Source organism: Mustelus asterias, unplaced genomic scaffold (genome assembly GCF_964213995.1).
Source record: "Mustelus asterias unplaced genomic scaffold, sMusAst1.hap1.1 HAP1_SCAFFOLD_84, whole genome shotgun sequence".
Taxonomy (NCBI): Eukaryota; Metazoa; Chordata; class Chondrichthyes; order Carcharhiniformes; family Triakidae; genus Mustelus; species Mustelus asterias.
The window spans coordinates 416,266-441,667 of record NW_027590138.1 but is presented as its reverse complement, the minus strand read 5'-3'; the positions used below and the strand labels follow the sequence as shown (position 1 = coordinate 441,667).

General features: G+C 45.3%; 2 protein-coding genes across 2 annotated transcripts in view; one reads left to right on the top strand and one right to left on the bottom strand.

Annotated features, from left to right (window-relative positions):
- LOC144483888 (uncharacterized) overlaps positions 1-25,402 on the bottom strand; it is a 435,358-nt gene that overhangs the window by 52,790 nt on the left and 357,166 nt on the right. The window lies entirely within an intron of this gene.
- LOC144483897 (uncharacterized) overlaps positions 1-25,402 on the top strand; it is a 151,135-nt gene that overhangs the window by 68,743 nt on the left and 56,990 nt on the right. Inside the window, 1 exon segment of the mRNA XM_078202476.1 lies at positions 191-322. Coding sequence (XP_078058602.1) covers positions 191-322 — 132 coding nt within the window.

Here is a 25,402-nt window from a genome sequence, read left to right as displayed (position 1 = left end):
GAAACCATGGAAATGTGCAGACTGTGGGAAGAGATACAGAGCCCCATCAGAGCTGGAAGCTCATCGGCGCAGCCACACTGGGGAGAGACCATTCATCTGCTCTCAGTGTGGGAAGGGATTCACTGAGTCAGGCCACCTGCAGCAACACCAGCGCGTTCACACTGGGGAGAGGCCGTTCACCTGCTCTCAGTGTGGGAAGAATTACAGTCAATCATCCCACCTGCATTCACACCAGCGAGTTCACACTGGGGAGAGGCCGTATATCTGCATTCAGTGTGGAAAGGAATTCGCTCTGTATTCTGAATGGCGGAGACACCAGCGAGTTCACACTGGGGAGAGGCCGTTCACCTGCTCTCTGTGTGGGAAGGGATTCATTCAGTCTTCAGACTTGCAGAGACACCAGCGAGTTCACACTGGGGAGAGGCCGTTTACCTGTTCTCAGTGTGGGAAGCGATTCATAGTTTCATCCCAGCTGCTGAGACACCAACGAGTTCACGAATGATTCCAGGGGTTGGATTCTGCTGTTCTTGTTTCTGCTCTCAATTACATCCAGGACTGCATTTTGTTCATTCTCACAGTTGGTCAATGGGGAGGGTCGGAGGGTTTCTTTCTGCTGGACTGGCCGGTCTCATGACTTTGCCTCCAGTGAGCTGATGCTCTTTGAGTCTTGTTGCGAATACCTGGTTTCAGATTTCACAAGGATCACAGAGTGACCGGGTGTGAGGAAGTTCAGAGATATTTAGTCAGCATTTCTGTTTCAAACCCCACAAATGTCCATCCAATTTCCTTTGTAATTGTTTATTGTCTCCACTTCCTCCACCTTCGTAGGCAGCGAGTTCCAGGTCATTACCATTCGCTGCATCAAAATATTCTTCCTCACGTCCCCGCCCCCCTGCATCTCTGATCCAGAACCTTAAATCTGTGACCCCCTCGTCCTTGTTCCCATCAGCTAATGGGATCAGCTTTTCTTTGTCTACCTTATCTAAACCTGTCAGAATCTTGCCCACCTCTATCAAATCTCCCCTCAGCCTCCATTGCTCCAAGGGGAACAACCCCAGCCTGACATTGACAATAAAGAACAAACTAACAGAATATGTTAATACCTGAAATCAAATGGGAATGTTTAATTTCTGTTTTAAAGATATTGTGAATATATTGTCCTGGACAATAAAGGAATTGGAATAACTCACCTGGGTGTGGTTGAATGGAATATATCAATCTGATATCCACCTACAGTCTGGTGAAAGTCTGGAATGTGTAGCTGGAAATCCCTCCCTAACAGCACTGTGGGTGTACTTACACCTCAGGCATTGTAGCAGTTCAGGAAGGCAGTGTTGGGGTTGACCATGGCCGAGGCAGCTACATACAGCCACATATTCTGTTATAATTGATTGAATGTGAGGCATTATGGGACTGGACTATCTTGACCACATTCCTGTGACTGCTCAGTTTCTGCAATCACGGACCATTAAAGCTGCTTAAAAGGGATCTGACAGAGGACCTGGTGAGAATATTTACTCACAATGAGTTTGAATTAAACTTATTCCAAGACCGGCTGGTGTTCAGTGGCTGAGATACCCAAATTTGTAAAAAGGGGGTCTGACCAATCAACAAACGGTGATAGGAAGCTGACTAAGAAGTGAAGAAGTGTTCTCAGGCATTGTTTAAATTATTTTATCATAAATATGTGATGAGAACTGTGAGGGACAAGTAGCACTGGACTGAAAAGCAGACCTCTCAGAGTAGATTCTAATGGTTATAAACTTACCCAAGCATGGCCAGTGAAAAAATCAGAACTTGAGTGGGGACTGGACAGGTCTCTTACCTGCTGTTTGGAAACTAAGAACAACAAACTTATCAATTAAAATGATTAGAGAATAGAGCCAATCTTTCGAGTCTGGATGACACGTCATAAGAGCTCTTATAAAGGGTCATCCAGACTGGAAACATTAGCTCTATTCTCTCTCCACAGATACTGTCAGACCTGCTGAGATTTTCCAGCATTTTCTGTTTTTGTTTCAGATTCCAGCATCCGCAATATTTTACTTTTATGATAAAATGATTAGTTCTGATTGGAATCCCCACGACCCTCCCGCAAAACAGAGGGAGTGGTGGCAAAGGGAGAAAAAGGATAAGGATGATAAAGTCTGGGTTCTGATTCTCCGAGCCCATGTAGAATTAACAAAATGAGTGAATCAGTTTATAAAGAACAGAAGTTACCCATCCCTAACAAAAACTGATCAAATTAAAATAATTAGGTTGAGGAATATAACAAAACAATTAATAGATTAAGTTTAGAATTAAGTTTGTTTTGTTGTTAGGGAAGTTTTTATATTTGTGTGAAGTGAAGTAATTGTGGGCCAAGTTTTTTCTGCTCACTCCCCACCCCTTTCGGTTCTGTAGAAAAGTTCAACAGATAGTTGATTTGTTTATAAATCGCCCAGTAAACTCGAGTCTATTATAGTTTATAATTCAAGATTTATGGGGGGCTAAGGTGGGCTTTCGACATTTTAAAAATATAAAAAAGTGATCTTGAGAAGGCAATTTGGTAGAGAGAGGTGGAGGGAGAGATGTTTACAGAGAGGTGTGGAGAGCTGTTAGTTTTACAAGTTATCCACGTTTTTGGAGCCATCACTTCATGTCCTGGTCTGAGAGGGATAGAGAGAAGTCTGTTCAATTGTTAATGTTAAGCTTTCTCTATTAACGAGAATGTGGAATGCAACACAAACAGATCAGCCATGATCTGAATAAATGTTGGAGCAGACTCAAAGGGCCAAATGGCCGACTTCTGCTCCGATGTCGAATGTTGGTCACAAATTCCTGCGAATTGTGAAACAAGGCTGGAAGATTTGCCTTGCTTGTGTTAGTGGGAAAATGCCCTGGGGAACCATAATTTTGAATGATAGTTCTGGGATTAAAGGTTGCCGGACGAGAAAAGGAAAACAATGGAAGTAAAACCTCGGCGAGTGAAGAATCAATTTGGACTCATTCTTGGAGAATTGTGGGTCAAAATTCCAAGACAGCGTAAAATATAACCATTGACTGGGATATTTGATTGTGTTTCGAGCGAAAGGGCAAAGTTCAATTTTACAGTTTAAGGGCAATGTTCCCTACAAAAAAGTGTTTAATCATGGTCAGTGCGGGCTTGGAGGGCCGAAGGGCCTATTCCTGTGCTGTAATTTTCTTTGTTCATTGTTGCTTCCAGTTGGAGTAAATGCCATAAACTTGAAGTTTTGTCGTGTGATTCTTTAATTTACTCAGAGTTTAGAATTCATTTTTTAAAATTGTTGATCATTACAGAGATCCTAGCAGTTCATTTAAAGACCCGAGTTTCGATTTCCCATTTGAGCCTGGGACACCTTTCTGTCTCTCTATTGCTGGTGTTAATGAGAGCCAGGCGACGGAGCTGAGGGCTGAATTTAGCTGAGAATAATGAGGCCTGCGCCCCAGTTGGGAAACTGCCCTGGGCGTCGCACTAATAGAGAGACAGGGAGGTGCTGGAGGACTGAGTGCGAAAAGGGCCTCCAACCAATTGTTATATCGGTCACTCAGCTAAAGAGAAACCCGTCTCTTTAAATACAGATACAGGGAAGAGGTTGCAGTGGAATCTGTCCCTTTTAACCTGCACAAAAGCAGGAGGCTGAGATTGACAGGCTGCAGGAGGAGTCCATTCAGCCCATCATGCCCCTGCTATCTCTTTGAAAGAACTCTCTGATTCATCCAACTGCTCTGTTCTTTCCCATAGCCCTGCAAATTCTTCCCTTTCCAGTCTTCTTCCTTTGGAGGGAAACTATTGAATCTGCTTTCAGGCAAATCAGAACAACTTGCTGTGTCAAACAATAAAATAAAATCTCATCTCCCCCTCTGGCTCCTTTGCCAATTACCTCAGAGGGATTCACTTTCTGTTAAAGAGCCTGCCAACCCCTCTCACCCACTTTCCCTAAAGTGCATCAATCTCATCAGGAAAAGTCCACAACAATCAAACACCTTTACTGATGAAAGTTTATTAATGAAACAGAACATGGTTAAAACAAACAGAAAATGACTTGAGGATCAAAGACAACCAGAGTAAAAGGATGTTCACAATGTTCTGGACACAAATGGTTTCTCTTTAATTCATCTGTAGCCTGTTCCCTGCCCTCTTTGTGGAACACCTCCGCTCAGTCCACAAGCATGACCCTGACCTTCCGCTTGCTTGCCATTAGAATTCACCACCTTGCTCTCACACTCACATTTCTGTCCTCGGCCTGCTGCAATGTTCCGGAGAAGCCCAACACAAGCTGAACAAACAGCCCCTCATCTTCCGATGAGGCACTTTACAGCCTTCTGGACTCAACATTGAGTTCAACAACTTCACACCCTGAACTCTCTCCTCCATTTTGATTTGTTTTTATTTGCTGAGTGCCAGTCTGCATCTTGTTTTCATGTTTTTTGCTTCCAGACAGAGCTGTCCTTTATTCTGCCATTAACACTTACTCTGGACCAATGCTTTGTTTCTTTACCACAACCATTACCTCTCCCTTTGCCTTGGGTTCTGTGATATTTTTGTCATTTAATCTCACCCGCCCTCTAACCAATCCCTGACTTTCTCTTTTGTTCTACCTGCCCCTCCCCCCTTTCTCAGCAGCATCAAACCCATCACATTTCTCCCTCTCTTTAGTTCTGAAGTAGAGTTACATTGGACGTGAAACATTATCTCTGTTTCTCTCTCCACAGATGCTGCCAGACCTGCTGTGTTTTTCCAGTCCTTTCTGTATTTATTTTTGATCTACCTGCAGTGGTAGGAAAAACACTATTTACTATCCAGGATAAAATAAATGTCCTTCATCAGCTTTTGTGGATCATTTCAGTGGAAATGTGCTCTCCCAGGCTCAAAGAGCATCAGCCCACTGGAAGCAAAGTTGTGAGACCGGCCAGTCCAGCAGAAAGAAACCCTCTGACCCTCCACTTCATCACCTGTCAGAATGAACATGGTTCAGTCCTGGATGTGATTAACAGCAGCAATAACAGCAGAATCCAACCCCTGTCATCACTTGTGAACTCGCTGGTGTCTCTGCAGGGATGTTGACTGAGTGAATCCCTTTCCACACACAGAGCAGGTGAATGGTCTCTCCCCAGTGTGAACTCGAACGTGTACCTGCAGTCTGGATAACTGAGTGAATCCCTTCCCACAGTGAGAGCAGGTAAACAGCCCCTCCCCGGTGTGAACCCGCTGGTGTGTCAGCAGGCTGGATGCCCGGGTGAATCCCTTTCCACACACACAGCAGATAAATGGCCTCTCCCCAATGTGAGTTCGCTGGTGTTCCCGCAGGTTGAATGAATCAGTGAATCCCTTCCCACACACAGAGCAGGTGAATGGTTTCTCCCCAGTGTGAATTCGCTGGTGTCTCTGCAGGTGGGATGACGTTCTAAACCTCTTTGTGCAGTGAGAGCAGCTGAATGGTCTCTCCTCGGTGTGAATGTGCTGGTGGTCCCTCAGATCCTGAGACCTTTTGAATTCACTCCCACAGTCGGAGCATTTAAAGGGTCTCTCACTGGTGTGAACTCGCTGGTGTTCCTGCAGGTTGGATGTTGATCTAAATCTCTTTGAGCATCGAGAGCAGCTGAACGGTTTCTCCTCAGTGTGAATTCGCTCGTGTCTCAGCAGTTCCTGCGACCTTTTGAAGCTGCTCCCACAGTCGGAGCATTTAAAGGGTCTCTCATTAGTGTGAGTGACTTTGTGGTTCAACAGTTTGGAGAAATAAGTGAATCCCATGCCACACACAGAGCAGGTGAATGGCCACTCCTCAGTGTGAATACGTCGATGAATTTCCAGCTAAGATGGGAATCTGAATCCCTTCCCACAGTCCCCACATTTCCATGGTTTCTCCATGGTGCGGGTGTCCTTGTGACTCTCCAGGTTCAACAATCAGTTAAATCTCACACAGAACACAGGTACAGTCTCTGCCCACTGTGAATGTTGTGATGTATTTTCAGGCTGTGTAACTGGTTAAAGCTCTTTCCACAGTCAGTGCACTGGAACACTCTCACTCGGGTGTGTGTGCGTTGGTGCTTTTCCAGTCACACTGACGTTTAACGCCTTCTGAAGCAGACAGAACAGAGAAGCATTTCTCCTTCTAGATGCAAAGGCCGATGGTATTCAGGTCCAGATGAATTGAGCGACTGTCAAATCTTGACGTGGCGTATGGTTTGGGATTCTGTCAATGGATCCTAACCTTCTGATATCCGATAAAAGGAGTTTGCAGCAGACATCACAGTCACTACAGGATCAAAATTCAGAACAGATAATTCTAGTTTCTATAGAACATTCTTTCCCCACTCTGGTCACCACATTACAGAAAGGATGCAGAGGTTTTGATGAGGGTGCAGAAGAGGTTTCCCAGGATGCTGCCTGGATTGGAAGGTGTGAGCGACTGACAAACGAGGGTTGTTTTCTCGATAGCGGCGGAGGGTGAGGGGAGACCTGATAGCAGTCTATAAAATGAGAGACAAAGAATCTTTTCCTCAGAGTCGATATGTCTAATACCAGGGAGCATGCACTTAAGGTGAGATGGGAAAGTTCAAAGGAGATGTGAGAGGTAAGGTCTTTTACACAGAGAGTGGTAGGTGTCTGGAACACGCTGCTAGGAATGGTGGTGGAGGCAGATACGATAGGGGCGTTTAAGGGGGTTTTAAATAAGCACATGAATATGCAAGGAATAGAGGAATATGGACCAAGGGCAGGCAGAAAGGAATAGTTTAATTTGACATCATGTTCGACACAACATGGTGGGCTGAAGGGTCTGTTCCTGTGCTGTTCTACGTTCTATTTGTGATCTCCATTTAGAAAAAGGAAACAGAGGCACTGGAGAAGGGGCAAGAAAGATTCACAAGAATAATCCCAGAACTGTCATCACTTGTGAACTCACTGGTGTTTCACCAAGTTTGCTGACTGAGTGAATCCCTTCCCAGTCAGAGCAGGTGACCAGCCTCTGCCTGGTGTGAACTCACTGGTGGGACATTAGTTCCTGAGAGCTTTTGAAGCCACGCCCACATTTAAAGGGTCTCTCCTGGGTGTGATGATGTTGTGTCTGGGCAGGCTGGATAACCGAGTAAATCCTTTCGCACACACCAAGCAGGTGAATGGTTTCTCCCCGGTGTGAACTCACTGGTGTTTCAGCAGTGTTGATGATATTCTAAACCTCCTTGAACAGTGAGAGCAGCTGAACGGCCTCTCCCCGGTGTGAATGTGCTCGGGGATCATCAGTTCCTGAGAGCTTCTGAAGCCGGCCTCTCGGGCAGAGCATTTAAAGGGTCTCTCCTTGGAGTGAGTGTCTTTGTGTCTCAGCAGGCTGGATGAAGCAGTGAATCCCTTCCCACACACAGAGCAGGTGAACGGTCTCTCCCCAGTGTGAACTCGCTGATGTTCCCACAGGCTGGATGACCTTTTAAACCTCTTTGAGCAGTGAGAGCAGCTGAACGGTCTCTCCTCAGTGTGAATGCGCTGGTGGGACACCAGATCCTGAGAGCTTTTGAATCCGCTCCCACAGTCAGAGCATTTAAACGGTCTCTCATTAGTGTGAGTGACTTTGTGTCTGCGCAGGTGGGATGAAGTAGTGAATCCCTTCCCACACACCGAGCAGGTGAATGGTCTCTCCCCGGTGTGAACTCGATGGTGTTTCAGCAGGCTGTATGATGTTCTAAACCTCTTTGTGCAGTGAGAGCAGCTGAACGGTCTCTCCTCAGTGTGAATGCGCTGGTGGGACATCAGATCCTGAGAGCTTTTGAATCCATTCCCACAGTCAGAGCATTTAAATGGTCTCTCATTGGAGTGAGTGGCTTTGTGTTTCTGCAGGCTGGATGACTGACTGAATCCCTTCCCACACACAGAGCAGGGGAACGGCCTCTCCGCGGTGTGAACTCGCTGGTGTCTCCGCAGTTCGGATGAAGTTCTAAATCTCTTTGTGCAGTGAGAGCAGCTGAATGGTCTGTCCTCAGTGTGAATGCGCTGGTGGGACATCAGTCCATGAGAGCTTTTGAATCCGCTCCCACAGTCAGAGCATTTAAAGGGTCTCTCATTGCTGTGAGTGAGATTGTGTCTGCACAGGTTTGATGAATGAGTGAATCCCTTCCCACACACAGAGCAGGTGAACGGTCTCTCCCCAGTGTGAACTCGTTGGTGCTCCCGCAGGTGGGATGATGTTCTAAATGTCTTTGAGCAGTGAGAGCAGCTGAACGGTCTCTCCTCAGTGTGAATGCGCTGGTGGATCATCAGTTCCCGAGAGCTTTTGAAACCACTCCCATAGTCAGAGCATTTAAATGGTCTCTCATTGGTGTGAGCGAGATTGTGTGTCTGCAGGCTGGATAACTGACTGAATCCCTTCCCACACACAGAGCAGGTGAATGGCCTCTCCCCAGTGTGAACTCGCTGGTGTATCTTCAGGTTGGATGAAGTTCGAAATTTCTTTGCACAGTGAGAGCAGCTGAACGGTCTCTCCTCAATGTGAGCGCGCTGGTGGGACACCAGTTCCCCAGAGCTTTTGAAACCACTCCCACAGTCAGAGCATTTAAATGGTCTCTCATTGGTGTGAGTGAGATTGTGTTTCTGCAGGCTGGATAACTGACTGAATCCCTTCCCACACACAGAGCAGGTGAATGGCCTCTCCCCAGTGTGAACCCGTTGGTGTCTCTGCAGATTAGGCAAGTCAGTGAATCCCTTCCCACACACAGAGCAGGTGAACGGCCGCTCCCCAGTGTGACTGCGTCTATGAATTTCCAGCAGAGATGGGAACCTGAATCCTTTCCCACAGTTCCCACATTTAGACGGTTTGTCCATGGTGCAGGTGTCCTTGTGACTCTCCAGGTTAAACAATCAGTTAAATCTCACACAGAACACGGGTACAATCTCTCCCCGCTGTGAATGCTGCGATGTATTTTCAGGCTGTGTAACTGGTTAAAGCTCTTTCCACACTCAGTGCACTGGAACACTCTCACTCGGGTGTGTGTATCTCAGTGCATTTCTAGTCACAGTGATGTTTACAATCTTTTAAAGCCAAGAGGCCAAACAAACATTTCTCCTGCTGGATTCAAAGGCCGATGATATTCAGGTCCCAAGAAATCGAGTCACTCTGTCAGATCTAGATGTGATGTTGGAGATTTCTGTCTGATTTCTCCTTGTCTAATATCCTGTAAGTCAATTTAGAAAAAAACATCGCAATTCAGAATACGATCGAAATTCAAATCTACATTTCTAGTTTATGGAGCGTTCATTAAAGACACGGTCATGGAGCATTAAACTAGCCGAGCAGGGCCTCCCGTATCAGCACACAGGCAGCTGCTTTGTGAGACTGCCAGCAGTACAGACAAGTCAGGGATAAGGGTGTCCTCAGAAGTGGGATTCATTGTGAAAGCTCAGGGACGGTTGATAAGATGCAGCAATTCTATGATTCTAATGAACATTCTTTCCTCTCCCATTCCCCAAAAGCTGTAAATCTCCATCCCACACACTCTCCCTCCATTCTCACTCTGCTGTATCTAATATTCACCCTCCCAATTCTCCTGAAGGTGCTGATTGAGGCTGATTGACAGATCCATGCTCACTGCTTCCTGTCCAGCACAGAAATCAGAACAAATAGGAGCTGCAGTCAGCATTCGGCCCATCGAGTCTGCTCAACCATTCATTGAGATTATTGGTTGATCTACCTCTGCATTATTTTCCCCACACTGTCCCCCATATCCATCGATATCTTCAACATCTAGAAACCTATCAATCCCTCTCTTGAAAATTCTTGATGACTGAGGCTCTCTAGTCCTCTGGGGTAGAGAATCCAAAACATCACCACGTCCTTGAGTGAAGAAATCCTTCCTCATCTGAGCTTTCTCTCCATTTTCCAGCCTGTTCCCAATAATTATTGACTCCCTTGTCATTCAAAAACTGTCTAACTCATCCTTGAATATATTCAATCCCTCCACTGGTCCCTATGGAAGAGAAATCGAGATACTAACAATCCTGTGAGAAAAGAGATTGTTGGAAATATAATATAGCTGCAGTCCAAAATTACACAGCCAGATATAAGTGTATTTTATTACAGAGCTATAAATAATATATCGAATCTGTACCATATAACAACAGAGGAGCTGATAACCTCGTGGTATTATCGCTGGACTATTAATCCAGAAACTCAGCTAATGTTCTGGGGGACCCAGGTTCGAATTCCACCACGGTAGATGGTGGAATTTGAATTTAAAAACAAAATCTGGAATTAAGAATCTACTGATGGCCATGAAACCATTGTTGATTGACCAAAAAAACCCATCAGGTTCATTAATGTGCTTTAGGGAAGGAAATCTGCCGTCCTTACCCAGTCTGGCCTACATGTGACTCCAGAGCCACAGCAATGTGGTTGACTCTCAACTATCCTCCGAAATGGCCCAGCAAGCCACTCAGTTCAAGGGCAATTAGGGATGGGCAATAAATGCTGGCCCAGCCGGCAATGCCCATGTCCCAAGGATGAATTTAAAAAAAACAACATCAGACATGTCTCTGTCCCATATTAGTTTACTGTCCCCTTTAATATATTTCAGAAATTAGATGGGCACATGAAGGAAATAAACTTGCAGGGGAAAGGGAATATAGAAGGCGAATGGGACTGACTGGATTGTTCTACAAAGAGTCGGCATGGATTCGAGTTACTGAATGGACTCCTTCTGCGCTGTAATGACTCGATGAGTGGAAATATATAACATAGCTTCAGTGTTACATTACAAGATGAGAAATAATAATAAATGTACTTTGTTACAGAACCACAAATAATATATCAAATCTATAATATAACAACACTAGGCATATCTCTGCCCTATATTAATTTATTGTTCTCTTAAATGTCAGCCATCTCCTGGGGAAACCAGCCCTTTAATTGTGAACATTAGGAAAGGGACCATCCTTTTAGCCAGACAAATCAATGTGTCAAGCTGAGGGAGCAAAGGATGTCAATGTCTTTAAGTCAGAAAGAGAGAGACCTGGGCCAACCTTTCCAGAGTCTGCAGCCTCCCTGGATTCACTTTCTTTCCCTTCAGTTGCTGCAAGTCCCCAATTTCCCCCAGAATGAGAAAAGAAATGGATAGGGGGAGAAAAGAAAGTGTTTTACTCACAGATGTGGGAGACAGAAGGAAGTTTGAGTCTGTCTGTACTCAATCTTCATTCAGAGAGAGAACAGCAGCTTTCCGGGTGAACAAGCTCATTGTCTGGTTTCCGCATTCAGACAATGGGGAAGGTCTGGTTGGCTGCAGGAGAAAGGTACTTCCGGTCCTCCAACTCTTTCCATTGGTCAACACCTCAGCATTCAGGTGGGGGGGCGGCGGCCGATCTCTGCACATGCACAATTTCCCCTTCCCTTGGACATGGGCAGTCCCCGGCCGGGGGGAGGGGGAGCGAACCGAGCGTCTTCTCGCTCTGGCCGGAGCCGCCAGCCGGTTGCCTGGAAACCTTGGCTCGATGTGGTGGAGGGGGAGGGGAACAATTGGTGGGGGCGGGGCTCCTGTGTCCGCGCCCCGAGCCTGCGCACTGGAACCCGAAGACGTCACCGCAGAGCAGACTGATGTCTATTGGCTGATTCAGGCGGGACACCGTTGTGACGTCACCGTGCGGAAGTTGTCCAATGAGCTTCAGAGTGAAACTCCCTCCTCTGCAACATCTGGGAGGGAATCAATGTTTCCCCCTTTCCATTTCTTTTCTCATTCTGGGAGAAAATGGGGACTTGCAGGCGATTCCCTTCTTTTTGAGGTCTGCCCCTTTTGATCTGTCCCTCATTTAATTTAATTTGGTTTAATTGTTTTGCCAAAAAGATTAACAGAATGTTTATTTGTCCCTCAGTTGATTTGATTTAGTTTAATTGTTTTACCGAAGAGATTGACAGGAAGCAGTGAGCATGGATCTGTCAATCAGCCCCTTCAGGAGAATTGGGAGGGTGAAAATTAGATACAGCAGAGTGAGAATGGAGGGAGAGTGTGTGGGATGGAGATTCACAGCTTTTGTGGAATGAGAGGGGAAAGAATGTTCCTTAGAAACTAAAATTATCTGTTCTGAATTTCTATCCTGTACTGAGTGATGACTTTTGTAAACTTATTTTGCAGGATATCAGGAGATGAGGATTTACAGACAGAAATCTCAAACCAAACGTCCCATCCTCACTCAATTCATCGGGATCTGATTATCATCGGCCTTTGAATCCAGAAGAAGAAATGTTTCTCTGTACCGTCTGCTTCAGAAAGTTTTAAACGTCAGTGTGAGTGGCAAATCACCGAGACACACACATACTCGAATGAGAGTGTTCCAGTGCACTGACTGTGGAAAGAGCTTTAACTAGTTACAGAGCCTGAAAAAATATTACAGCATTCACAGCGGGAGAGACTCTACTCGTGTTGTGTGTGTGGATGAGGTCTCAACTTTGAATCAAAACAATTCTGTGATTTCTTTTATTCATTCGTGGGACATGGGCATTGCTGGCTGGCCAGCATTTATTATGATGTGGAGATGCCGGCGTTGGACTGGGGTAAACACAGTAAGAAGTTTAACAACACCAGGTTAAAGTCCAACAGGTTTATTTCGGAGCTCCAAGCCCCTTCTTCAGGTGAGTGGGGGTTTGGAGCTCCGAAAGCTTGTGTGGCTTTTGCTACCAAATAAACCTGTTGGACTTTAACCTGGTGTTGTTAAACTTCTTACAACATTTATTACCGATCCCTAGTTGAGTCAGAAGGTTTTTTGTTTTAGTTTAGTTAGGGCATCATGATCGGTACATCATAGAGTACATATGGGAGAAGGAAAGGAGAGGGATTCAATGTAGAAGTATTGAACAATCTGGAATCAGTGCTTATAAGAACATAAGAACTAGGAGCAGGAGTAGGCCATCTGGCCCTCAAGCCTGCTCTGCCATTCAATAAGATTACGGCTGATCTTTTCGTAGACTGAGCTCCACTTACCCGCCCGCTCACCATAACCCTTAATTCCTTAACTTTTCAAAAATGTATCTATCTTTGCCTTAAAAACATTCAATGAGGTATTTATTTTGTTTGAGACTCTCCCACTCGTGAAAATATCTCACCATCTACCCTGTCAAGCCCCCTCAGGATCTTATATGTTTCAATAACTCCTTTGTCTTCAAAACTTCAAGGAACACAGACCTTGACAATTTACTCCCTCTTGATAGGACAACCCTCCCATCCAGGAATTAGCCTGGTGAATGTCCTTTGGACTATGTCCAATGTTACTATATCCTTGTTTAGGTAAGGGGATCAAAACTGTATGCATTATCCCAGGTGAGGCATCACCAACACACTGTACAGTTGCAACAAAATCTCCCTGTTTTTAAACTCCAACCCCTTTGCAATAAAAGCCAAAATGCCATTTTCCTTTTTACCTATTGTGTGAACCTGCCTGCTAGCTTTTTGTGATTCATGCACAAGAACACCAAGATCCCGCTGTACTTCACTCACCGGCAGCCTCTCTCTATTTAGATAATCTCCCTGTTGATTCCTCCTACTGAAATACATGACCTCACACTTCCCCACTTTAAACTCCATTTGCCACGTTTTGAAGACAGAGGGGTGACTTTATTGCATCTTCCCCAACTCTTGACTCATCTTTCCCAGGCCCTATCCCTGTAGCCCTACATTTTTACCCCACTAATCCACCTAATCTACTTCTACTGGGACACAAAGGGGCAATTTAGCACAGCCAATCAATCGAACCCGCACATCTTTGGACTGTGGGAAGAACCTGGAGAACTCAGAAATCCACACAGACATGGAGAGAATGCGCATACTCCACACAGACTGTCACCCAAGGCCAGGATTGAACCCAGGTACCTGGCACTGTGAAGCAGCAGTGCTAATCACTGTGCTGCCGTGGCGCCCTTTTTAAATAAACTACAAGTACAGATTTCTCTCGATTTACCCTCCTTCTTACATCCTCAAACAATTCAAGCAAATTTGTCAAACATGATTTATCTTTCATAGAACTATGTTGACGAGGTTTGATTATATTCAGCTTTCCTAAATGATTAGCTATTTGCTCTTTGATTATTGACTCCAGCGTCTTGCCAATAATAGATGTTAAATTAACTGGCCTATAGTTCCCTGCCTTCTGCCTTTCTCCCTTTTTGACCAAGGGAGTCACATTGACCGATTGCCAATCTTCTGATACTCTCCCGGAATCTAGCGAGTTACGAAAAATTTCAACAAAATTCTCCACTATCTCTTTAGCAACCTCCATTCAAAAGCTAGCGTGCAGTTCATTGCGTCCTGGTGACTTGTCCACCCTTAGCCACTGAAGGGAAAGGAAGTGAGTCCAGTCTATATAATCCATACATTGTTGGTCCAATCATATAGACATACATCTGTCTGGCAGCCTGCATGGAGATTTCCAGCTGTGTCCAGGACAGGAAGCAGTGAGCATGGATCTGTCAATCAGCCTCAATCAGCACCTTCAGGAGAATTGGGAGGGTGAATATTAGATACAGCAGAGTGAGAATGGGGAGAGAGTGTGTGGGATGGAGATTTACAGCTTTTGGGGAATGAGAGAGAAAAGAATGTTTCATAGAAACTAGAATTGTCTGTTCTGAATTTCTATCCTGTGCTGACACTGATGAATTTTGTAAATTCCTTTTACAGAATATCAGAAAGTGAGAATTTACAGACAGAAATTGTAAACCAAATGTCACATCAAATCTGACAGTCACTCAATTTATTGGGACCTGAATATCACTGACCTTTGAATCTAGAAGGGGAAATGTTTCTCTGTTCTGTCAGCTTCTGAAGATTTTAAGTATCTGTGTGACTGGAAAAGCACCAAGACACACACACACCTGAGCAAGAGTGCTCCAGTGCACTGAGTGTGGAAAGAGCTTTAACCAGTTACACAACTTGAAAATACATCGCAGCATTCACAGCGGGGAGAGATTGTACCCATGGTCTGTGTGAGATTTAACTGATTGTTTAAACTACAGAGTCACAAGGACCCGAACCATGGAGAAACCGTGGAAATGTGTGGACTGTGGGAAGGGGTACGTGTGCCCATCTCGGCTGGAAATTCATCGACCGCAGTCACACTGGGGAGAGGCCATTCAGCTGCTGTGTGTGTGGAAAGGGATTCACTCAGTCATCTGAACTGTGGACACACCAACTAGTTCACACTGGGGAGAGGCCATTCACCTGCTCTGTGTGTGGGAAGGCATTCACTCAGTCATCCAGCCTGCAGAAACACCAGCGAGTTCACACTGGGAAGAAGCCATTCACCTGCTGTGTGTGTGGGAAGTGATTCAGTCAGTTATCCAACCAGCAGAGACACCAGTGAGTTCACACTGGGGAGAGCCCGTTCACCTGCACTGTGTGTGGGAAGGGATTCAATCAATTATCCAGTCTGCAGACACACCAGCGAGTTCACACCGGAGAGAGGCCATTCACCTGCCCTCAGTGTGAGAAAGGATTCACTAACTCTTCCAGCTCTGTTTTAAAGCGAGTTCACACTGGGGAGAGAGCGTTCACCTGCTGTCAGTGTGGGAAGGAATTTACTGCCTCATCCAGTCTGCAGACACACCAGCGAGTTCACACTGGAGAGAGACCATTCACCTGCTCTCAGTGTGGGAAGGGTTTCAGAGTTTCATCCCAGCTGCTGAGACACCAACAAGTTCACGAGTGATTCCAGGGGTTGGATTCTGCTGTTATTGTTTCTGCTCTCAATTACATCCAGGACTGCATTTTGTTCATTCTCACAGTTGGTCAATGGGGAGGGTCGGAGGGTTTCTTTCTGCTGGACTGGCCGGTCTCACTATTTTGCCTCCAGTGGCTGGTGCTCGGAAGTTAAGAGATATTTAGTCAGCATTTCTGTTTGAAACTCCCCCAAATGCCCATCCAATTTCCTTTGTAATTGTTTATTGTCTCCACTTCCTCCACCCTCGGAGGCAGCGAGTTCCAGGTGATTACCATTCACTGCATCAAAATATTCTTCCTCACATCCCCCCCTGCATCTCTGACCCAAAACCATAAATCTGTGACCCCCTCGTCCTTGTCCCATCAGCTAATGGGAACAGCTTTTCTTTGTCCACCTTATCTAAACCTGTCAGAATCTTGTCCACCTCTATCAAATCTCCCCTCAACCTCCTTTGCTCCAAGAGGAACAACCCCAGCCTGACATTGACAATAAAGAACAAACTAACAGAATATGTTAGTACCTGAAATCAAATGGGAATGTTTAATTTCTGTTTTAAAGATATTGTGAATATACTTTCCTGGACAATAAAGAAATTGCAATAACTCCCCTTGGGTGTGGTTGAATGGAATATATCAATCTGGTATCCACCTACAGTCCAGTGAATGTCTGGAATGTGTAGCTGGAAAGCCCTCCCTAACATCACTGTGGGTGTACTTACACCTCAGGCATTGTAGGAGTTCAAGAAAGCACTGATCGTGGCCGAGGCAGCTACATACAGCCACATATTCTGTTATAATTGAAGGACTGCAGATTGAATGTGAGGCATTATGGGACTGGACTATCTTGACCACATTCCTGTGACTACTCAGTTTCTGCAATCATGAACCATTAAAGCTGCTTAGCAGGGCCCCGACAGAGGAGTTGGTGAGAATATTTACTCAGAATGAGTTAGAATTAAACTTATTCTAGGACTGGCTGATGTTCAGCGGCTGAGATTCCTGAATCTGTAAAAAGGGGGTCTGACCAATCAACAAACGATGATAGGTAGTTGGTTCAGAGCGTTCTCAGGCATTATTTAAATTATTTTATCATATATTTGTGACCTGATAGTTGGTGAGGTGACGGTATACTCCAAGTCGCACTGGACTGAAAAGCAGACCTCTGAGAGTAGATTCTAATGGTTATAATCTTACCCAAGCATGGCCAGTGAAAAATCAGAGCTCGAGTGGGGACCGGACAGGTCTCTTACCTGCCATTTGGAAACTAAGAACAAGAAACTTATTGATACAATGTTAAGAGAATAGAGCCAATGTTTTGAGTCTGGATTACACTTCAGAAGAGCTCTTATGAAGGCTCATCCAGACTGGAAACATTAGCTCTATTCTCTCTCCACAGAAGCTGTCAGACCTGCTGAGATTTTCCAACATTTTCTGTTTTTGTTTCAGATTCCAGAATCCGCAGTATTTCACTTTTATGATGAAATGATTAGTTCTGATTGGAATCCCCACGACCCTCCCGCAAAACAGAGGGAGTGGTAGCAAAAGGAGAAAAAGGATAAGGATGATAAAGTCTGGGTTCTGATTCTCATGTAGAACTAACAAAATGAGTGAATCAGTTTATAAAGAACAGAAGTTACCCGTCCCAAACAAAAACTGATCAAATTAAAATTATTCGGATGAGGAAGAAAACAAAAAGAATAATAGATGAAGTTTAAAATTAAGATTGTTTTGTTGTTAGAGATTTTTAAAATTATGTAAAGTGATGTAATTGTGTGCCAAGGTTTTTTCTGCTCACTCCCCACCCCTTTAGGTTCTGTAGAAAAGTTAATTTGTTTTTAAATCGCCCGGAAACTTATGTCTATTTTGCTTTATAATTGAGGATTTATGGGAACCAGTTAAATGTGGAAATTTTAAGCATAGCCACTGAGACCATATTCACTTGCGGTGTGACCCTGAGTCAGGAACAGTTTCAGAGTCAGCAACCATTACAGAGAACATGGCAGAGGGTCATGCTGCTGTGGATGTTCACCAGGAAATGGTTCCAGCTTTGCCAGTTGACTCTGCTGTGGGAGTGGAAGAGGAATGTTCATGTACAGATTCTCAAACTACCTCTTCACCTCCCATTCCAGAAACACCATTACAAGATTTACCAGTGGTATTGTACAGGTCGCAATGCAACCACAAAGCTCCTGACAGACTTCCGTATTGTTAAAGACATTACTTTGTTGTATTTCTGTCCTAATGGGGGATTGAAATTTAAGGGGAGGAGAAGTGTTACAGAGTGTTCTTCTCAACCTTTCTCCCTTCTGAGCACGTGCGGGCTTTGGGCGGGGTTTCAGTCTGCAAGTCCAGGCTGGTTCCAATGCTCCTGTTTCCTTTTGTTTGCCAATGATTTTTAAACTTTGTTATTTATTTATATAAAGAACATCCTGCTTTTAACAATGCATTCGACTACCTTATTTGTGGACTGAGGTTCCCACAATTGTAAAGCAGGAGATTAGTTAAATGGACAGCCTGAATTGAGAGACAATTAAAGAATAAATGATTCATTAATACAGATGTTAGGCTGGAAATGTAAATTTGAACAGAAAAGTTTATAACGTTTAGAATTATAAAGATATAAAGAATGTTTAAAATGCTGTGGGGATTATAAGACGTTCCCTTCTGAGGCCAACAGAATAGAAAAAAAACAGATAACAAGACTTGTTAGCGTGGCGCGGTGCCACAGTGGTTAGCACTGCTGCCTCACAGTGCCAGGGACCTGGGTTCAATTCCCGGCTTGGTCGACTGTGCAGAGTCTGCACGTTCGCCCCGTGTCTGCGTGGGTTTCCTCCGGGTGCCCCAGTTTGTTCCCAAAATCCAAAGGACGTGCGGGTTAGGTGGATTGACTATGCTAAATTCTCCCTCCGTGTACCAGATCAGACGCCAGAGTGCGGCAACTGAGGGATTTTCCCAGTAACTTCATTGCAGTGTTAATGTCAGCATACTTGTGACACTAATAAATAAACTTTAAAACATTGTTAACCTTGACTGGAGGGAATGAATCGTCTCCTGTTCAAGATGTCTCAACATTGAATGACTGATGTTAACCAATTATTGGTCGACACTCAGGCGACCCCAAGCTAAGAGATATTGGTTGAGAGAAAGAATTGTCTTAAAATTCAGACAATGTGTGCAACTCGCTAAAAACCAAACCAGTTTCATTATTGACAAGTTAAAGACCAATTGGCTAATTCCCAACAATTGGCTGAGCTGGGCTTTCTACATTTTGAAAGTATAAAAAAGGGGATTCAAGAAACTAATTTGGCAAAAGTTTTTAAAAGTTCAAGGTGTTTTTAAGCTTATTTATTAGTGTCACACATTCACACTGCAATGAAGTTACGCTGAAAATCCTTTAGTCGCCACACTGGTGCCTGTTCGGGGAAACTGAGGGAGAATTTAGCATGCTCAATGTACCTAACCAGCAAGTCCTTTGGACTTTGGGGAAAAAACCCCCACAGACAGGGGGAGAATATGCAGACTCTGTACAGACAGTGACCCAAGGTGGAACTCAAACCCGGGTCTCTGGCGCTGTGAGGCAGCAGTGGGAACCACTGTGTCCTACAGAGAGGTGTTGAGAGCTGTTGATTTTACAAGATATCCGTGTTTTCAGAGCCACCACTTCATGTCCTGGTCTGAGAGGGATGGAGAGAAATTAAAGTTAAGCTTTCTCCTTTACTGTTGATCGATACTTTGCTTTTTTAAATCTTTCTGACTTGTTACATTTTTAATGGTGAATAAACTTTCTGAATTCACCATTTAAAGTGTTCTTTCTTGCCATATGGTTAAGTCACTGGAACCTGGTGTGATTTATGATTAGGGAGGTTGTTGTAAACAAGTGAACCCATAAATCTTAGTTCAAACAAATCAAAATTCTTACATATGGAATGCAATCCTTTATTACGAGAGAAATTAAACAGAGAAGTAAGATGTTATGCTCCAGTTATACAGGGCGTTGCTGGAACTGCATCTTGAATAGGGGCTGCAGTTTTTGTCTCCTATTAAACAAAGGATTGTAGAATCCCTACAGTACAGACAGAGGCCGTTCTGTCCATCGAGTCTGTACCAAACACCATCCCATCCAGGCCCTATTCCCATAACCACATGCATTTACTCCAGCCAGTCCGCCTGACACTAAGGGTCAATTTAACACGGCCAAATCAACCTAACCCACACATCTTTGGACTGTGGGAGGAAACCGGAGCACCCGGAGGAAACCCACACAGACACGGGGAGAATGTCCAAACTCCACACAGACAGTGACCCAGGCTGGAATTGAACCTGGGTCCCTGGCGTTGTGAGGCAGCAGTGCTAACCACTGTGCTGCCGTGCTGTCCCATTTTATAAATACCATGGAAGCAGTTCAGAGGAGGTTTACTAGATTGATTCCCAATCCAGTAGTGTGAAATATTAACACTGTTTCTCTCTCCATAAATGTTGCCAGACCTAATGCATTTTTCCAGTCCTTTCTGTATTTATTTCAGATCTACCTGTAGTGGTAGGAAAAACACTATTTACTATCCAGGATAAATAAATGTCCTTCATCAGCTTTTGTGGATCATTTCAGTGGAAATGTGCTCTCCCAGGCTCAAAGAGCATCAGCCCACTGGAAGCAAAATTGTGAGACCGGCCAGTCCAGCAGAAAGAAACCCTCCGACCCTCCCACTTCACCAACTGTCAGAATGAACATGGTTCAGTCCTGGATGTGATTAATAGCAGCATCCAACCCCTGTCATCATTCGTGAACTCGCTGGTGTCTCCGCAGGCTGGATGACTGAGTGAATCCCTTCCCACACAAACAGCAGGTGAATGGTCTCTCCCCAGTGTGAACTCGCTGGTGCTCCCGCAGGCTGGATGACGTTCTAAATTTCTTTGTGCAGTGAGAGCAGCTGAACGGTCTCTCCTCAGTGTGAATGCGCTGGTGGATAACCAGATCCCGAGAACTTTTGAAACCACTGCCACAGTCAGAGCATTTAAAGGGTCTCTCCTGGGTGTGAGTGAGATTGTGACTCAGCAGGGTGGATGAATGAGTGAATCCCTTCCCACACACAGAGCAGGTGAACGGTCTCTCCCTGGTGTGAATTCGCTGGTGCTCCCGCAGGTGGGATGATGTTCTAAATGTCTTTGTGCAGTGAGAGCAGCTGAACGGTCTCTCCTCAGTGTGAATCCGCTGGTGGATCGTCAGTTCCCGAGAGCTTTTGAAACCACTTCCACAGTCAGAGCATTTAAAGGGTTTCTCATTACTGTGAGTGACTTTGTGTTTTGACAGATTGGATAACTGCATAAATCCTTTCCCACACACCAAGCAGATGAATGGTCTCTCTCCAGTGTGAACACGCTGGTGTCTCTGCAGATCGGGTAAATGAGCGAATCCGTTCCCACACTCAAAGCAGATGAACGCTCTTTCTCCAGTGTGAACCAACCGATGTCGCTGCAGATGATATAACCGAGTGAATCCCTTCCCGCACATAGAACAGGTGTGCGGCTTCTCTCCAGTGTGAATACGTCGATGAATTTGCAGCTCAGAGGGGGTTTTGCAACCCTTTCCACAGTCCCCACATTTCCACAGTTTCTCCATGTTGCAGGTGTCCTTGTGTTGCTCCAGGTTTGACCATCAGTTGAAGTCTCACACAGAACAAGATTATGGTGCCCTGCTGTGATGGTGCAATATTGTTTACAGCTGTGTAACTGGGAGGCTCTTTCCACAGTCAATGCATGGGAAAATCTCAGTTGATTGTGTGTGTGTGTGTGTGTGTGTGTGTGTGTGTGTGTGTGTGTGTGTGTGTGTGTGTGTGTGTGTGTGTGTCAGTCCTGTTCCAGTCACACTGATGTTTAAAGACTGCTAAAGCTGATAGAACAGAGAAACATTTCTCCTTCTGGATACAAAGACCGAAGATATTCAGGTCCCGATGAATTGAGTGACTCTGTCAGATGTTGATGTGATGTTTGGTTTGAGATTTCTGTCTGTAAAATCCTCAACTTCTGATATCCTGTAAAAGGAGTTTACAAAGGTTATCACTGTCAGTACAGGATAGAAATTCAGAACAGACAATTCTAGTTTCTATGGAACATTATTTCCTCTCTCATTCCCCAAGAGCTGCAAATCTCCATCCCACACACTCTCCCTCCATTCTCACTCTGCTGTATCTAATATTCACCCTCCCAATTCTCCTGTCGGTGCTGATTGATAGATCTATGCTCACTGCTTCCTGTCCTGGACACAGAGAGCTGGAAATCTCCATGCAGGCTGCCAGACAGATATATGTCTATCTGACTGGACTAACAATGTGTGGAACATACCGACTGGATTCACTTCCTTTCCCTTCAGTTGCTGCAACTCCCCAATTTCCCCCAGAATGAGAAAAGAAATGGAAAGGGGGAGAAAAGAAAGTGTTTTACTCACAGATGTTGGCCTCTTTTAAGGTCAAACCAAATAAACAAACTCAAGTTAAATCAGGACAAAGTAAAAGGGGCAGCTCCCCAAAAGGAGGGGGAGCAGCCCGAACAAAAATCAAAGTACAAAGGAAACTTAAAAACATCAAATCATAATGTGATTATTCGGGTCGATAACACACCCCAACCCCTGCAGTGCCGAACGGGGGTGGAAGGTGTCAACCGCGCCCATGGACATCGCATGTTCCCTCTCCAGGGACACCTGGCCGCGAACGTAGCCACGGTAGAGGGGCAGACAGTCAGGATGGACGGCCCCCTCGATCGTCTGCTGCCTGGACCTATAAATGGCGCGCTTCGCCAGGCCCAGGAGCAGGTTCACGAGGAGGTCACCATCCCGACCCGCCCCTCTCTGCGTGGGTTTCCTCCGAGTGCTCCGGTTTCCTCCCACAGTCCAAAGATGTGCGGGTTAGGTCGATTGGCTATGCTAAATAAATTGCCCCTTAGTATCTTGGGATGCGTAAATTAGAGGGATTAGCGGGTAAAATATGTAGGGATATGGGGGTAGGGCCTGGGTGGGATTGTGGTCGGTGCAGACTCGATGGGCCGAATGGCCTCTTTCTGTGCTGTAGGGTTTCTATGATTCTATTGTCCCTCTGAAGACAGAGGTTCTGAACCAGCCCCTGAAACCACGCCCATTGTGACCCGCCACCGACAGCGGCGCATGCGCTCTCCTTCCCCGCTGAAACAAGATGGCGGCCGATAACCGGGGCCTGTTCCCGGGATAAAAGCCTGGGAGCTGTAAAGCCGGGACCTGCAGGGTCTTATTCGGGCCGTGCGGCCTACAGCGGATGTTTGTGAAGCCATAGCTCCCTCCCTACCCCGACTCCCGGCTACATTTCTCCCGCAGCCCCACTGACTCACCCTCTGAAAAAAGCCGCTCCCGCATTCATAGGGCTCCGAGCAAAGTGACACTGCGCACGCTCCAGATATAGCACTGCGCCTGCGCAATAGGCTCCTGTGGAATGAATAGGACACTTTCACACCCGCAGGGGCACCTGGGAATTAATGGCGTCATTGTCAATCAAAGACAATAATAGAAAATTATCTTGTGCAATTAAGATCAATTAATTTTAAAAAATGCATTCCTCGGAATTTGTGCGCTGCCATTCTCTATTTCTAAAATTGATTTAAACCAGTGCTCTCCTGTGGGAATACCCCGAGTTTTTAAAACTTTTCCCACTGGATTCCTCCCCTCTCTCTGCTCTCCTGAAGGTGCTCATGCTGGTTGGGTAAATCCCACAGAGACTGGTTTCTTTCACTTTCTTTCTCCTGATGCTAAATATTCTGTTTTATGGAATGATACATCACAGATGGAAACCACTTGGCACATCCTGCCCAGTCGGGCTGTCTTTAAGATCTGTCCAATTAATCCCACAGCCCTGCTGGCAGAGTGAGAACAACATCTATTTATACTGCAGCAATGCAGAAGGTGAATGGAAAATGTTTTCCAGTTGCATACCTCTCAGACACACACCCCTAGAAAGATAAATTGGCCTGTGTACTAAGAACAAAGAAAATTGCAGCACAGGAACAGGCCCTTTGGCACTCCAAGCCTGCACCGACCATACTGCCCGACTTAACTAAAACCCACTACCCTTCCAGGGACCATATCCCTCTATTCTCATCTCATGCGTGTACTTGTCAAGACGCCGCTTAAAAGTCAAGACCGTATCTGCTTCCACTACCTCCCCCGGCAATGAATACCAGGCACCCACCACTCTCTGTGTAAAACATCTGCCTTGTACATCTCTTTTAAACTTTACCCCTCGCACCTTAAACCTATTCCCCCTAGTAATTGACTCTTCCACCCTGGGAAAAAGTTTCTGACTGTCCACTCTTTCCATGCCTCTCATATCTTGTCAACTTCTATCAGGTCTCCCCTCAACCTCCATCGCTCAAGTGAGAACAAACCAAGTTTCCCAACCTCTCCTCATAGCTAATGCCCCCCATACCAGGCAACATCCTGGTAAATCTTTTCTGGACCCTCTCCAAAGCCTCCACATCCTTCTGGTAGTGTGGCGACCAGAATTGAACACTATATTCCACGTGCGGCCTAACTAAGGTTCTATAAAGCTGCAACATGACTTGCCAATTTTTAAACTCAATGCCCCAGCCGATGAAGGTAAGCATGCCGTATACCTTCTTGACGACCTTCTCCACCTGCATTGCCACTTTCAGTAATCTGTGCTCCTGTACACCCAGGTCCCTTTGCCTATCAATATTGTTAAAGGTTCTGCCATTTACTGTATATTTCCTATCTGTATTAGACCTTCCAAACTGCATTACCTCACATTTGTCCGGATTAAACTCCATCTCTCCACCCAAGTCTCCAACTGGTCTATATCCTGCTGTATCCTCTGATGGTCCTCATCGCTATCCGCAAATCCACCAACCTTTGTGTCGTCCGCAAACTTACCTATCAATCCAGTTACATTTTCCTCCAAATCATTTATATATATTATATATATCCTGTGTGAATTCGCTGTTGTGTCCAAAGACTGGATGGCCCAGCAAAATCCTTCCCACACAAGGAGCAGGTGAACAATCTCTCCCCAGTGTGAACTCGCTGATGTGCACTGAGGTTGGATGAACATGAGAACCCCTTTCCACAGGTGGAGCAACTGAACGGCCTCTCCTCAGTGTGAATTTGCTGGTGTAACAGCAGGTGGGATGAGATAGTGAATCCTTTCCCAAACACAGAACAGATGGCCTCTCTCCAATGTGACTGTGTCTATGGTTTTCCAGCAAGTACAGATAATTGAATCCTTTATCACAATCATCACATTTCCATGGTTTCTCCATTTTCCCAGCCCCAATGTGACCGTGTCGATGGGTTTCCAACCGGGCTGGATAATTGAATCCTTTACCACAATCCTCACATTTCCACGGTTTGTCCATGGTGCTGGTGTCCTTCTGTCTCTCCAGGTTGGATGATTAGTTGAAGCCTCATCCACATACAGACCATGGTGTGATGTTTTTCAGGCTATGTAACTGGTTAAAGCTCTATCCACAGTCAGTTCACTGGAGCACTCTCACTTGGGTGTATGTGTGTGTCTCAGTTCTTTTTCTGTCACATTGAATTTTGAAATTTTCTCCCACTGACAAAACAGGGAACGATTTATCCCTCCACTGTCAAAAGCAATCATATTTAGGTCATGATGAATCGAATGGCTCTGTCAGACTTTGATGTGAAGTTTAGTTTGAGTTTCCTGTCTGTGACTCTTCC